General features: G+C 48.0%; 1 protein-coding gene across 1 annotated transcript; it reads right to left on the bottom strand.

The window, feature by feature from the left end:
• Window positions 1-15,343: 15,343 nt before the first annotated feature.
• On the bottom strand, window positions 15,344-15,724 carry LOC144479212 (histone H2B type 1-A-like). The gene has a single exon (XM_078197874.1). The coding sequence runs from the start codon at window positions 15,722-15,724 to the stop codon at window positions 15,344-15,346; it is 381 nt and encodes a 126-aa protein (XP_078054000.1).
• Between the last annotated feature and the right edge of the window lie 231 nt (window positions 15,725-15,955).

Genomic DNA, 15,955 nt, shown 5'->3' on the forward strand with positions numbered 1-15,955 from the left:
TCTTGCCAACGGGAGACTGGAAGACCCTTAGACCTCAACGCCAGTAAGACAGCCTTCCAGACTGTAGCATTTTCTCTTTCAACCTGCCCGTTACCCCTGGGGTTGTAACTCGTAGTCCTACTTGAGGCAATCCCTTTTGAGAGCAGGTATTGCCTCAAGTCGTCACTCATAAACGACGAGCCCCTATCACTGTGGATATAGCTGGGGTAACCAAACAGGGTGAAAAGATCCCGCAATGCTTTGATCACCGTGGCAGCGGTCATGTCTGAACAGGGAATGACAAAAGGGAATCGGGAGTACTCGTCAATCACGTTGAGGAAGTACACATTCCGATCTGTCGAAGGAAGGGGGCCCTTGAAATCCACACTCAGTCTTTCAAAAGGGCGAGTGGCTTTAATGAGGTGTGCCCTGTCAGGTCGGTAGAAGTGCGGCTTGCATTCAGCACATACCTGGCAGCTTCGGGTTATTGACCTGACATCCTCTACTGAGTAGGGTAGATTCCGGGCCTTTACAAAATGGAAGAGCCGAGTGATCCCCGGATGGCAGAGATCATTGTGGAGGGCCTGTAGCCGATCCTCCTGCACACTGGCACATGTTCCACGCGACAGGGCATCTGAGGGCTCATTGAGCTTCCCCGGACGGTACATGATATCATAGTTGTAGGTGGAGAGTTCGATTCTCCACCTCAAGATTTTATCTTTTTTGATCTTACCCCTTAACGTGTTGTTGAACATGAATGCCACGGACCGCTGGTCCATGAGCAGGGTGAATCATTTTCCAGCCAAGTAATGGCGCCAATGCCGGACGGCCTCCACAATGGCCTGAGCCTCTTTCTCCACCGCGGAGTGCCGAATTTCAGGGCCTTGGAGGGTGCGAGAGAAAAAGGCGACGGGCCTGCCCGCCTGGTTAAGTGTGGCGGCCAGGGCAAAATCAGATGCATCACTCTCCACCTGAAAGGGGATGGACTGCTTAGGAGTGAAAGTAATAGGGCAATTGTTATGGGGGATTTTAACTTGACTAATATTGACTGGAATTGTTATAGCTCTAGCTCGTTAGAGGGGTCAGTTTTTGTTCAAAGCGTGCAGGAAGGTTTTTTGACTCAGTATGTAGACAGGCCAACTAGAGGTGAGGCTATATTGGATCTGGTGCTGGGAAATGAGCCAGACCAGGTGCTAGACTTGGAAGTTGGTGTGCATTTTGGTGATAGTGACCACAATTCGGTTACGTTCACCTTAGTGATGGAAAGGGATAGGCATGAACCTCGGGCCAGTGGTTTTAGCTGGGGGAAGGGTAATTATGAGGCTATTAGGAGAGAATTAGGAAACATAGGTTGGACTAGGAGATTACAGGGACTGGGAACGTCCGACATGTGGAGTTTTTTCAAGGAGCAGCTACTGCGAGTCTGTGATAGGTATGTCCCTGTCAGGCAAGGAGGAATTGGTAGGGCTAGGGAACCGTGGTGCACCAAAAAAGTTTCTTTGTTGGTTAAAAAGAAAAAGGAGGCTTATGTTCGGATGAGACGTGAGCACTCGGGTAGTGCACTAGAAAGCTTTAGATTGGCTAAGAGGGAGTTGAAGAGCGAGCTTAGAAGGGCTAAAAGGGGACATGAGAAGACTTTGGCGGATAGGGTTAAAGAGAATCCTAAGGCGTTCTATAGGTATGTCAAGAACAGAAGGTTGGTTAGGGCAAGTTTAGGGCCAGTTATAGATGGCAGAGGGAAGTTATGTGTGGAACCGGAGGAGATTGGTGAAGCATTGAACCAATATTTCTCTTCGGTGTTCACGCAAGGGGACATGAATATAGCTGAGGAGGACACTGGGTTGCAGGGGAGTAGAATAGACAGTATTACAGTTGATAAGGAGGATGTGCAGGATATTCTGGAGGGTCTGAAAATAGATAAATCCCCTGGTCCGGATGGGATTTATCCAAGGATTCTCTGGGAGGCAAGAGAAGTGATTGCAGAGCCTCTGGCTCTGATCTTCAGGTCGTCGTTGGCCTCTGGTATAGTACCAGAAGATTGGAGGTTAGCGAATGTTGTCCCATTGTTTAAGAAGGGGAACAGAGACTTCCCCGGGAATTATAGACCGGTGAGTCTCACTTCTGTTGTCGGCAAGATGTTGGAAAAAATTATAAGGGATAGGATTTATAGTTATTTGGAGAGTAATGAATTGATAGGTGATAGTCAGCATGGTTTTGTGGCAGGTAGGTCGTGCCTTACTAACCTTATTGAGTTTTTTGAGAAAGTGACCAAGGAGGTGGATGGGGGCAAGGCAGTGGACGTGGTATATATGGATTTTAGTAAGGCGTTTGATAAGGTTCACCATGGTAGGCTTCTGCAGAAAATGCAGATGTATGGGATTGGGGGTGATCTAGGAAATTGGATCAGGAATTGGCTAGCGGATAGGAAACAGAGGGTGGTGGTTGATAGTAAATATTCATCATGGAGTGCGGTTACAAGTGGTGTACCTCAGGGATCTGTTTTGGGGCCACTGCTGTTTGTAATATTTATTAATGATCTGGATGAGGGTATAGTTGGGTGGATTAGCAAATTTGCTGATGACACCAAAGTCGGTGGTGTGGTAGACAGTGAGGAAGGGTGTCGTAGTTTGCAGGAAGACTTAGACAGGTTGCAAAGTTGGGCCGAGAGGTGGCGGATGGAGTTTAATGCGGAGAAGTGTGAGGTAATTCACTTTGGTAGGAATAACAGATGTGTTGAGTATAGGGCTAACGGGAGGACTTTGAATAGTGTGGAGGAGCAGAGGGATCTAGGTGTATGTGTGCATAGATCCCTGAAAGTTGGGAATCAAGTAGATAAGGTTGTTAAGAAGGCGTATGGTGTCTTGGCGTTTATTGGTAGGGGGATTGAATTTAGGAGTCGTAGCGTTATGTTGCAACTGTACACAACTCTGGTGCGGCCGCACTTGGAGTACTGTGTGCAGTTCTGGTCCCCACATTACAGGAAGGATGTGGAGGCTTTGGAGAGGGTGCAGAGGAGGTTTACCAGGATGTTGCCTGGTATGGAGGGGAGATCCTATGAGGAGAGGCTGAGGGATTTGGGATTGTTTTCGCTGGAAAGGCGGCGGCTAAGAGGGGATCTTATTGAAACATATAAGATGATTAGAGGTTTAGATAGGGTGGATAGTGATAGCCTTTTTCCTCTGATGGAGAAATCCAGCACGAGGGGGCATGGCTTTAAATTGAGGGGGGGTAGTTATAGAACCGATGTCAGGGGTAGGTTCTTTACCCAGAGGGTGGTGAGGGATTGGAATGCCCTGCCAGCATCAGTTGTAAATGCGCCTAGTTTGGGGGCGTTTAAGAGATCCGTAGATAGGTTCATGGACGAAAAGAAATTGGTTTAGGTTGGAGGGTCACAGTTTTTTTTTTAACTGGTCGGTGCAACATCGTGGGCCGAAGGGCCTGTTCTGCGCTGTAATGTTCTATGTTCTATGTTCTATGTTCTATGACTCATCAACAGCGTGCATCGTGGCTTTCGCGATGTCAGCTTTTATCCCTTCAAAGGCTAAGCGAGCCTCTGCTGCCAGGGGAAAAGAGGTAGACCTTATGAGCGGACGGGCTTTGTCCGCATAATTGGGAACCCACTGTGCGTAATACGAAAAGAAGCCTAAGCATCTTCTCAGTACTTTGATGCTAGTGGGTAGGGGAAGTTCAAGGAGGGGATGCATACGGTCTGAATCAGGGCCAAGGACCCCGTTTTCCGCCACGTATCCGAGAATTGCTAGGCGGCGCTTGCTAAATGCACACTTCTCCCTGTTATAGGTCAGATTCAGGAGAGACGCAGTGCGTAAAAACTTCAGGAGATTGGCATCGTGGTCCTGCTGGTCATGGCCACAGATAGTGACGTTGTCCAGGTACGGGAAGGTAGCCCGTAGCCCGTTTTGGTCCACCATTCGGTCCATTGCACGCTGGAAGACCGAGACCCCATTCGTGACGCCAAAGGGGACCCTTAAGAAGTGGTAGAGACGACCATCCGCCTCAAAGGCCGTATAGTTTCGGTCCTCTGGGCGAATGGGGAGCTGGTGGTAAGCTGACTTCAAGTCAATGGTGGAGAACACCCAGTATTGCGCAATCTGGTTGACCATGTCAGATATGCGCGGGAGAGGATACGCGTCCAGCTGCGTGTATCTATTAATGGTCTGACTATAGTCTATGACCATCCGGGGCTTGTCTCCAGTTTTAACCACCACGACTTGCGCTCTCCATGGGCTAGTGCTAGGTTGAATGATCCCTTCCCTGAGGAGCCACTGAACCTCAGATCGAATAAAGATCTGATCCTCAGCGCTGTAACGCCTGCTCTTAGTTGCGATGGGCTTGCAGCCTGGCACGAGATTCTCAAATAAAGATGGCGGGGTGATTCTGAGTGTCAAGAGACTGCACGTGGAGCACGCTGGGCAATTTGGAGGCTGCTGTTCTCCCACTGAAAGTGGAGGGAGTGGCCCATTGTACTGCAGGGTCACACTCCTCAGGTGGACCATAAAGTCTAATCCCAGGAGTATCGGAGCGCAAAGGTGCGGTAACACGAGGAGCCTGAAGTTCTCATAAACTGTGCCCCGCACCGTTAGATTGACCACGCAGCTCCCAAGAATGGTAACAGATCGGGACCTCGACGCCATAGAAATTGTCTGTCTGACAGTCTGTACTCGGAGACTGCACCGTTTCACGGTGTCAGGATGAATAAAACTCTCCGTGCTCTCGCTGTCAAACAGACAATGTATTAGGCGTCCATTTACCTCTATGCCCATCATGGACTTGTCGAGCCTGTTGAGCTTGGCCTGGTCCAGGGTGACTGACGCCACCGTTGAGTCTTGAGTGCAACTGCAGGCAGCTGAGATGTTTGATGATGATGATCCCTGCTGGTCGTCTGCGACCGGTGCTGACCAAAACGGCTGCGCCCATGGATCGCACGTGGTCGGTGGCATTGAAAGTGGCGGCACCCGCAGGTCGCACGTGTCTTGCGTTGCGTCGTCAGGAATGGCGGCGCTCGTGAATCGCACGTGGTGGAAGACCTCGATGAAGCCGGAGACAAGGAGACAGATTCTGGAGAATCACACGCCACACTGCTTGGCTTCGAGGGTGGTTTAGCTCTGCACACTTTGGCATAGTGCTCTTTCTTCCCACACGCGGAGCAAAATACTGTTCTGGCCGGACATCGCTGCCGAGGGTGTTTTGCCAATCCACAGAAATAGCACCGTGGGCCTCCTGGAGCTGCCGCCGTCGTCAGGTCCGAGGTTGAGAGCACGATCGCGCAGTTTCTCGGAGCTGCTGGGTAGAGTTGAGTCAGTGGCTGTACTTGCCACAATGTTCCCATGTGGTCGGTGGGGTAAGTTTCTAGACTTCTGGAGGCCGTTTCCATCGCATCAGCCAATTCCACCGTCTTAGCTAGGTCGAGGTTACCTTGCTCTAGCAGCCGCAGGCGAATATAGGATGAGCCAATTCCCGCCACGAACGCATCTCAGAACAAATCGTTAGTATACTGGGTCGCCGACACTGGCTTGCAATTGCAGGCTCTGGCTCGCTGCTGAAGTTCGCGCAGGTACTGTCCCGTCGTTTCACCATGCTGCCACCGTCGAATGGCTAGTAGGTGTCGAGCATGAATCTCGTTTGGCGGTTTATGGTACAGCTTCTTAAGTAGTTCGATGGCCCCTTTGTAGTCTTGGGCATCGCGGATTGTTGAATATACAGTGTCGCTTACCCTTGCGTGGAGGACCCGCAGTCTATCGGCGTCGTTTTGAATGGCTGTTGAGGCATCGATATAGTCTTGAAAACACTTCAACCAATGGTCGAAAGTGTTCGACGCTCCAGCTGCACGCGGATCTAAGGTAAGCCGATCCGGTTTTCACATTTGCTCCATGGTTTTTTTTTCAACCAAATTTGTTACTAATAAAATTGATGCGCGAGGAGGCCGGATCGTACCCGGGAAATAAAGGCTTTTATTAGTAACAAGAATGGAGCATACTATATAACAATACAATCCCAGACTAAAGGGTCACCAGGCAGTGCAGTGACCTTTATACTCCTACAGGTAAGCGGAGCCAACCGGAGGGTGCCACAGAACAATACCAACAGGTAGAACACCCCAACCCTAACCCCAACAGTGACAACAGTAACATATGTACAAGTACCCATAGTGGTAACCATCTATGGTTCACCACACTGCTCTAGACGGTGCTGGCCCAGAACCCTTCTGGACAATCTGTAGTGTATCAATTATATGGTGCACTATCCAAGGGGTTATTTGTAAGACTGGAAGAATGAGAAAGATACTGAAATCCAATAGCTTTCTAGCCCATCTTCTCGCTGCGCAGGAAAACCCAAGGCTCAACAGAAGAGAAAGAAGGAGAAGGCAGGAGTGGGTCAGCCTGACCTCAAGAACCACACTGAGTTTGAGGAGCGGGAAGCCCAGTTGGCTGGGGAAGAACTGGACCCAGATGGATGGATGAAGAGGCCGGAAGGTGCCTCCATCCAGTAAGGGTCCATGCATAATATAGTCACATAGAACCCGAAAGGTCATGCATTCCTCCATGTTGGACGCAACTTACGCAGTCACTTGCTCTCTCCTTTCTCATGAACGTGCCAGCAGGAAGAGGGGAAGGCCAGAGGAGGAAGTCCAGTCCAACAGTTCCTCCAGTCTGGAGAGGACCGAAGACATTGGGAGGAGGAAGAAAGTGCACCCTCCACCAGTGCAGAGATTCTCACCTTGGTGGGTCCTGGACCTAGTTCAGGGAGGGTCTCACATTCTGGTGGTCACTGCATAGACACATGTCTGCAGCAGGAGGAGGCAGGGTCAGTCATGTTCACCAGCAGTCAGAATACTGCTGGAGAAGAGGTATCTGCGATGTCCAAGTCAGCTGGTGAGCCTTTGGGATTGGTCCTGACTGAGAAACTGGGCTTGCTGCAAGAGGCGGGGGAACATCAAGCAGAGGTGTTGGAGGCCCTCAACAGAGTGCACATGAGGCAGAGGAGTCCATCCGCCTGCTCTTAGATGAAGTGGTGCCAACATGTGCGTGCACAAGATCTCCATGGAGAGAGTGGTAGACAGTTCGGAGAATCTTGACCAGCGGAATGCCCAGTTTCTACCAGGGATGCGCTCAGATCAGCACTCCATTACTATAGCCATGGGTGAGCTTTTGCAGTGCCCCTTCCCTTCAAGAAGCCGGGCAGGAACCCTTGGGCATTCAAAGGGGGGCGGAGCAGCTGTTGAACTTCAATGGGACCTCCATTCCGGATTCACTGGGGGTGTCCGGCCCTTCGGAATTCCTTTTGCCTGTCACCACTTCAGCATCATCCTTTGTGATTGCAGAGGGAGTTGCTGCCCCATACCAGGCCAGCCAAAGTCAGCTGGTGCCCTCCAGGCCTCAGGTCACCTGCCAAGGTCATCCAAGGCAACAGGGCAAACTGGTCAGCAGTCTGCCATCACCGCTGCTGCAGATGTGGGAGAGCAGCTAAAAGAAGTGATAGGGAATGCAAGATCAAGCAGTTATGATTTGTCAGGTGGTTGCATGGGTGCACTATGATTGTTACTGTTATAATACCTTTGTAAATTGTCAACACTTGCACTTTAATGAGGCCCAATGTGGTTTACTTGCAAATTGTAGTCCTTAAACCTTCAACCAAATTTAATTGAATTTTTTGAGGAGTGACCTGGTGTGTAGACGAGGGTAGGTGCAGTCAATGCAGTTTATATGGATTTCAGCAAAGCCTTTGACAAGGTCCCACATGGGAGACTTGTAAAGAAGGTAAATGCACATGGGATACAGGATAATTTGATAAAGTGGATTCAAAATTGGCTCAGTTGTAGGAGACAGAGCGTGATGACAGAAGGCTGCTTTAGTGACTGTAAGTCAGTGTCCAGTGGTGTACCTCTTGAGCTACAGGAAGATACAGACAGAATGGTCAAAAGGGCAGATCAGTGGCAGATGGAATTTAACCCTGAAAAATGTGAGGTGATACACTTTGGAAGGAGAAATTTGACAAAGAAGTACTCAATGGATGGCAAGAAATACTGTGGAACAAAGGGATCTTGACATGTTTGTCCACAGATCGCTGAAGGCAGAAGGGCACGTTAGAAGGAAGGTGAAAAAGGCATATGGAACACTTTCCTTTATCAATCGCGGCATAAATGCAAAAGCAGGAAAGTCATGTTGGAGTTGTATAGAAGTTTGGCGAGGCCACAGCTAGAGTACTGCGTGCAGTTCTGGTCGCCACATAATAGGAAGGATGTGATTGCACTGGAGGGGCACAGAGGAGATTCACCAGGATGCTGCCTGGGATGGAATATCTAACTTATGAAGAGAAGTTGGGTAGATTTCATTGGAGCAGAGAAGATTGAGGGGCAACCTGATCGAGGTGTACAAGATTATGAGGGACATGGACAGAGTAGATAAAGAGCAGCTGTTCCTCTGAGTTGAAATGTCAAACACAAGGGAACATAGAATCAAGGGCAGGAGGTTTAGGGGGATATGAGGAAAAACTCTTTTACGCAGAGGGTCTGGGATGCACTGCCTGGGAGGGTGGTGGAGGCAGTCGCCTCACATCCTTTAAAAAGTCCAAGGATGAGAACTAGCATGTCATAACATTCAAGGCATGGGATAAGTGCTGGTAAATGGGATTAGGTGGGAGTTCAGGGGTTTCTCACGTGTCGTTGCAGACTCAATGGCCCGAAGGGTCTCTTCTGCACTGTATGATTCTAACCGCCCCATCACCCTTCATCCTGTGCAGGTGAATATCGAAGTCCCCTACCTTCCCAAGGAACCCAGCCCTATGACAGTAGATCTGCTCCCCTCATTCTGCCGACCTCCAGAATCCACTTTTACTTCCACACCGCCTCTCACAACCCTCAGCGCTCCTTCATCAAATATCGCCGAACTGTCACCCTGCCATTCTACCAGTTCCTGCTGCCACCATTAAACCTTACCATCCCTTCCTCAATTCCTTCCAACCATTCCCTCAATGCCCCCCAGACCTGTCAGTTGACATCACTGACCCCTACTACTGGACCTCGTTCCCCATTTCTCCCATAATCTGCAAACCCCACCCCTACCGCCCACAACTACCACAGCCCTTCCCACCCTCTTGCGCCATATCAGCTTTTCCATTCCACAATCCCCACAGCATCTCTTTTTCACCCATCCTCCTGTAGGCCTCCATGCACACCCCACCAGTTAATTCCTCTCATAGAATCATAGAATTCTACAGTGCAGAAGGAGGCCATTCAGCCCTTCAAGTCTGCACTGACTACAATCCCACCGAGGCCCTCTCCCCATAACCCCATGCATTTATCATAGCTAGTCCCCCTGACACAAAGGGGCAATTTAGCATGACCAATCCACCTAACCCACAAGTCTTTGGACTGTGGAGGAAACCAGAGCTCCCGAAGGAAACCCACGCCTCCCCATCTAATTCAAATCCCCAGCACAGACCATCAACTCCCCAACAATACCTCATGCGGATGTCCACCTGCGACGAGAACATCCACCTCCTTGGAGCTCCTGCAGCTTGAAGATCCACATAGTTGATGCTCCAGCCACCCTCTGCTGCGTTCCCAAATCCCGAGTCACTGGAGGCCTCCATCTTCCGATCTCCGCAAGCTGCCCCAAGCCTTCTTCCAGGTAAGTACCAACATGTCCTCGCCAGATTAGTCTGGAGATGTTCTGGACCTGAATATGTGATATTCCGCTGATGGCATGGACAATTGGATCGGGAGACAATTGCAGTTGAGGCTTGACCTACAACCCATTAACGGAATTCAAAAACAGGCTTCACGCCAGCTTCTGGCCGGAATGGCTGACCAACATGATGGGGGGTAGGGACACAGATATTTTATGAATTTTCAGCTCATGCCTGGCCCCTCCACTGTGCGCCATTAAACCCCCAGTGGCTGGAACTGGAAAATTCTGTTCTTAAATCTACATTTCCATTTAAAGACCATCAAATAGATGTTTAAAACGAATATTAAAACTCTTCATTTCATCAGATGGAAATCATTTCAAAAATAATTTACAGCTTTGGTGTGTCTGAAGCTTAAATTTAAATTTTCCAGGAGGAATGAGTAGGTGAGTACAATAGCATTGCTTATCCATGTCCTGCACTAATTCGCATTGGTATCTTCCTTACCACCACTCCTTGATTCTTTTCTCTGTCTTTCCATTCAAAACCCATGATACTACATGGAGCACAATCCACCATCTCACTTGCCTGGACAGACATTTTTCAGCACAGGAAATCCCAGGACAACTCCAGCACCAAACCCTCAGTTCTGTCTCCACAATGCCTATAGAGAGCACCTTCAGCAATGGGCAGATCCAGCGCAGGCATTGTCCATTGATGAGAAATCTGAAAAATAAGTATTTAAAGAAAGTATAAGTATCACTTGTATTTTTCAGGGTGGTTGTAGAGGGTTGTTTTTCAAACTGGAGGCCTGTGACCAGCGGTGTGCCTCAGGGATCGGTGCTGGATCCACTGTTATTTGTCATTTATATTAATGATTGGATGAAAATATCGGAGGCATGGTTAGTAAGTTTGCAGATGACACCAAGATTGGTGGCATAGTGGACAGTGAAGCAGGTGAAGAAGTGGACAATGAAGAAGTCCAAAGATGTGCGGGTTAGGCTGATTGGCCATGCTAAAAATTGCCCTTAGTGTCCTGAGATGCATAGGTTAGAGGGATTAGTGGATGAATATGTAGGGATATGTGTGTAGGGCCTGGGTGGGATTGTGGTCGGTGCAAACTTGATGGGCCGAATGGCCTCTCTCTGTACTGTCGGGTTTCTATGATTTCTAAGGTTTCTCGGACTACCAACGGGATCTTGATCAATTGGGCCAGTGGGCTGACGAATGGCAGATGGAGTTTAATTTAGTTAAATGCGAGGTGATGCATCTTAGTCGATCAAACCAGGGCAGGACTTACTCAGTTAGTGGTAGGACGTTGGGGAGAGTTACAGAGCAAAGAGATCTAGGGTGCAGGTTCATAGCTCCTTGAAAGTGGAGTCACAGGTGGACAGAGTGGTGAAGAAGGCATTCAACATGATTGGTTTCATTGGTCAGAACATTGAATACAGAAGTTGGGATGTCTTCATGAAGTTCTACAAGACATTGGTAAGGCCACACTTGGAATATTGTCCACAGTTCTGGTCACCCTATTATAGAAAAGATATTATTAAACTAGAAAGAGTGCAGAAAAGATTTACTAGAATGCTACCGGGACTTGATGGTTTGAGTTATAAGGAGAGGCTGGATAGACTGAGACTTTTTTCTCTGGAGCGTAGAAGGCTGAGGGGTGATCTTATAGAGGTCTATAAAATAATGAGGGGCATAGATCAGCTAGATAGTCAATATCTTTTCCCAAAGGTAGGGGAGTCTAAAACTAGAGGGCATGGGTTTATGGTGAGAGGGGAGAGATACAAAAGGGTCCAGAGGGGCAATTTTTTCAGACAGAGGGTGGTGAGTGTCTAGAACAAGCTGCCAGAGGTAGTAGTAGAGACAGGTACAATTTTGTCTTTTAAAAAGCATTTAGCCAGTTACGTGGATAGGATGGGAATAGAGGGATATGGGCCAAATGCGGGCAATTGGGACTAGCTGAGGGCTTTAAAAAAAAAGGCAGCATGAACAAGTTGGGCCGAAGGGCCTGTTTCCATGCTGTAAACTTCTATGACTCTATGAGGTAATGGCAGTGGACGGCACGATGGCACAGTGGTTAGCACTGCTGCCTCACAGCAGGTTCAATTTCGGCCTTGGATCACGGTCTGTGTGGAGTTTGCCTTTTCTCCATGTCTGTGTGGGTTTTCTTCGGGTGCTCCGGTTTCCTCCCACAGTCCAAAGATGTGCAGGTTAGATTGATTGGTCATGCTAAATTGACCCTAGTGTCAGAGGGATTAGCAGGGTAAATGTGTGGGGTTATGGGAATAGAGCGTGGGTGGGATTTGATCGGTACATACTGGATGGGCCAAATGGGATTCTATGATTCTAACAGGAGGTAGATGTCCCCAGCTCGAGGGCAGCGGGTGTGGATGAGGAAGGACTGGCGCTGCGGGTGGGGGTGGGCAGGAGGTGCAAAAGTGCAACAATATTTCATAACCTGGCTCCATTCAAGGAGTGTGTCCTTCAATTTCAGGGGTGGAAATTTCAGAAATGGCCTGGACACCAGTTCAAAGTTGGTGCTGCACTTGCCCTTTCATTGAACAACATCCTATTCAGTCACATAAATACTGACAGTCTAGCTGGTATATATCAGCAGCTTTGTAACAAGGGATTTAGCAACACCTTTGTCTAATTCATTGTTCTGAAGGTGTATTCCTAGCCGTCTTCCTCAATATGTTTCTGCAGATATGGCAGAGAACATTGGCTCCGAACATTCAGAATTGGTATGATTCAACAGCACATCTAACATCTCATCATTCTATTGTAGATTGGGAAGCAGCAGCACAGATTTTTCAATCGGGGATTTTAATAGGTCATTTGAGGATAGCGCACTTGACGATGTAACAAACATAATTAAAGCAGCAGCTGGAGTAACTGAGGAGGAACAGGTAAATCTGGTCACGGTGTGTCACCACCTCCACCCAGTGATTCAAATCTCTGGCTTTTCAAAAAAAGACGCTTTCTGATCATGGAACAAAGAACAAAAAAAAGTACAGCACAGGAACAGGCCCTTCAGCCCTCCAAGCTGGTCATGATGCCTGAACTAAAGTAAAAAAAAAACCTTCTGTGCTTACTCGGTCCATAATCCTCTATTCCTTCTCTATTCATGTACCCATCTAGATTCCTCCTAAATGTTGTTAATGTGCCTGCTTCCACCACCTTCACTGGCAGCACGTTCCAGGCACCCACCACTCCCTGTGAAAAACCTCCCCTGCACAACTCCCTTAAACTTTCCCCCTGAACCTGTGCCCTCTTGTAATTGACACCCCCCCTGGGAAAGAGCCTCTGACTATCCACCCTGTCTATGTCTCTCATAATTTTGTAGACCTCTATCAGGTCTCCCCTCAGCCTCCGTCTTTCCAGTGAAAACAATCTTAGTTTATTCAACCTCTTCTCATAGCCAACACCCTCGAGATCAGGCAACATCCTGGTGAACTTTCTTTGCACCCTCTCCAAAGCTTCCAAGTCCTTCTGGTAGTGTGGTGACCAGAACTGCACGCAATCATAGATTTTTGAAGTTACTGCAGAAGTGTCTCACAGCTTCTCAAAGCTGGTAACATTCAAAGTATGCCGACAGCCTGGGATTGAATGGCAGCTCTGGATCCATCTGCAGTGTGGCCTTAACATGGACAAGACTGTCAATGCCAGTCTTTATATCTCTCATACTCAAGCTGAGTCTGCTTTTAGCTGCCACATTGTCTCCTCCTTGCATTGTTTTAACTCTTCAGCTTGACAATGTGTGGCAAGAGACTGGCACAGAATTAACAAGTTCTGTTAAGTGGGCTCAGCGACATGGACTGACCAGTGCTGACAATGAAAGATGTTGCTTCCAATGGCAACACATCTGCGTTAGGCTACAACGCCACTCCCCAACCTCCCCATGACGAGATAGTATCAAAGAAATAGGCACTATCTGGTCAGAGGTGTGGTCACCTCTACTCAATGCTGGCAAGATCAGGGTTTCAAATCTCTGGAGCTTAGCTTACGATACATTCTGATTATCACAGATTGTCAGAGTCACTCTGAGAGCGTCTATACTTCTCATACCTGATAGTATTCAAAGCATGTTGACAGCCTAGGCTTGATTGGCAGCTCTGGGTTCCTGAAGTTATGGGAGTAAACTATCTTAAATTAGGTCCATGTTGCTGGAAATCGAGAGCCATTTTAATACCGTGACACTCAGCTGAAAGTTATTGCATTACACTCAGATAGAACACCAGGCAAGGTAATCAAGAGAAACCTACCCACAGTGAAAGTACAGCAGGGAAGTGTGAAAAATTCAGGCGCACTTTGTGGAGGAAATGTAGATTTGGCCTGAGTTTCACCTGTGAATCATGGAAAGAGGAAATGGAAGTGGAATTGAAAAATACAGAGGAGTGATTTTACTGGGAGATCAGCAGAAGGAGTTTACAATTGTCAGGGTTTGTGATTAATTATAGGAAAGGGCAAAGATGTTGAAAAGGATCGAAAGGGCTCAGACTTCTTGGGGAGATCAAGAGAATGTGTTTGGAATTATGCTCTGTTAAATGGCTCGTGCAGCTGTCAAAAGGTTTGTGGTGAAATCTTACCTGTTTCTTTTGGATCCTTCGTCATGTACTCTGGTTGGTTTTTTTTTAAGAATTGGTGCTGCAGTTCTTTCAATGTGGACAATGTAAACTATCCGTCTACAATTAGCCACAAGGAGTCGAAGGGATGTCTGATATAAAAAGAGAAAATGCTGGAAATACTTGCGGTTATGGCAACATTTGTGGAGAGAAAACAGTAATATTTCAGCCCATGACCTTTCACCAGAAGTGGGGTAAGTTAGAACTATACTATATTTTGAGCAAGGGGGGTTGGACAAGGAGTAAAGGGAGGTCTGTGATAGGGTGAAAGATAAGAGAAATCAAATGGCAGAAATGTTAATCTTCCAAGACCAAATGGATGGTGATTGGACAAGAAAAGAAACATACAAACAAAAGATATGACCAATGTCAAGTGGTTATGACTTGAAGGACACAATTCCTTATCAAGCATGGCTGATCAGGAATCTTTCCCAATCTTACTGCCTGTCACAGGCAATTAGAAAAAAATCGCAGATTGATTATCAACCTATTTCACTGCATCAAAGTGTAAAGTTTTAAAGTTTATTTATTAATGTCACAAGTAGGCTTATATTAACACTGCAATGAAGTTACTGTGAAAATCCCTTAGTTGCCACACTCGGGTGCCTGTTCAGATACACTGAGGGAGAATTTAACATGGTCAATGCACCTAACCAGCATGTCTTTCAGACTGTGGGAGGAAACCGGAGCGCCCGGAGGAAACCCACGCAGACATGGGGAGGACTTGCAGATTCTGCACAGACAGTGACCCAAGCTGGGAATTGAACTCGAGTACCTGGCACTGTGAGGCAGTAGTGCCTCACTGTGTTGCCCACCATTGCTTCTTCCAACGCCATCAAGTTCTGGAGTGGAGGAATCAAAAGCAGGGGTGCTACCTACTGAGTCACAAGACCTCCCATGGACAATGTGACACATCATGACAATCCTGGAAACTTTGGCTGTTTTACTGTGGAAGCCTCTTATCTGTCAAGATACCACTGCTGAATATCTGCGCTGCACATGCACAATTCTAGTGCAGGTCACACCATTTTGGGTAGACTGTTTGTGTGAGCACTGGGGTGTGTTTTTCAGTGCAGTTTACAGTTTTATTTGGAGCTGGTGTACTTGGTCACCGCCTTTGTCCCCTCTGATGCGGCAGGTTTGGCCAGTTCACCCGGCGGCAGTATCAGGCACGCCACGATCTGGATTTCCCGGGAGCTGATGGTGCTGCACTTGTTGTAATGGGCCAGGCAGGAAGCCTCACCCATGATGCGCTTGGAGATGTCACAGACAAACGAGTTCATGGTGCTCATGGCCTTGGATGAGATGCCGGAATTGGAGTGAATCTGCTTCATCACTTTGTCGATGTAGATGGAGTAACTCTCCTCCCTGGACCTCCTCCTCTTCTTGCCACTTGGCAAGAAGCATTGGTGGCTTCTTCTGGGCTTTCTTGGCACCCTTCTTGGAAGCTTCTTTCCTTCAAGCATGGTGCATGCGACTGCAGACACAATAACTCCTGTGCATGCAGAGCATGCAGAGTGGACAGATAATGGTGCAAGTCAGTATGCAATGACTCTAGTGGTGCCATTTTTAACCTTACATTCCAGTTAATATCCTTTTTTAACTTTGTATAATGGAAAACACATTCAACACCAAGAGGACCCTGCGCTGCACCACGAACTTCTACACACACAACCACAACCAATCAGAGTGACCAT

The sequence above is a fragment of the Mustelus asterias genome, chromosome 25 (genome assembly GCF_964213995.1).
Source record: "Mustelus asterias chromosome 25, sMusAst1.hap1.1, whole genome shotgun sequence".
Lineage (NCBI taxonomy): Eukaryota > Metazoa > Chordata > Chondrichthyes > Carcharhiniformes > Triakidae > Mustelus > Mustelus asterias.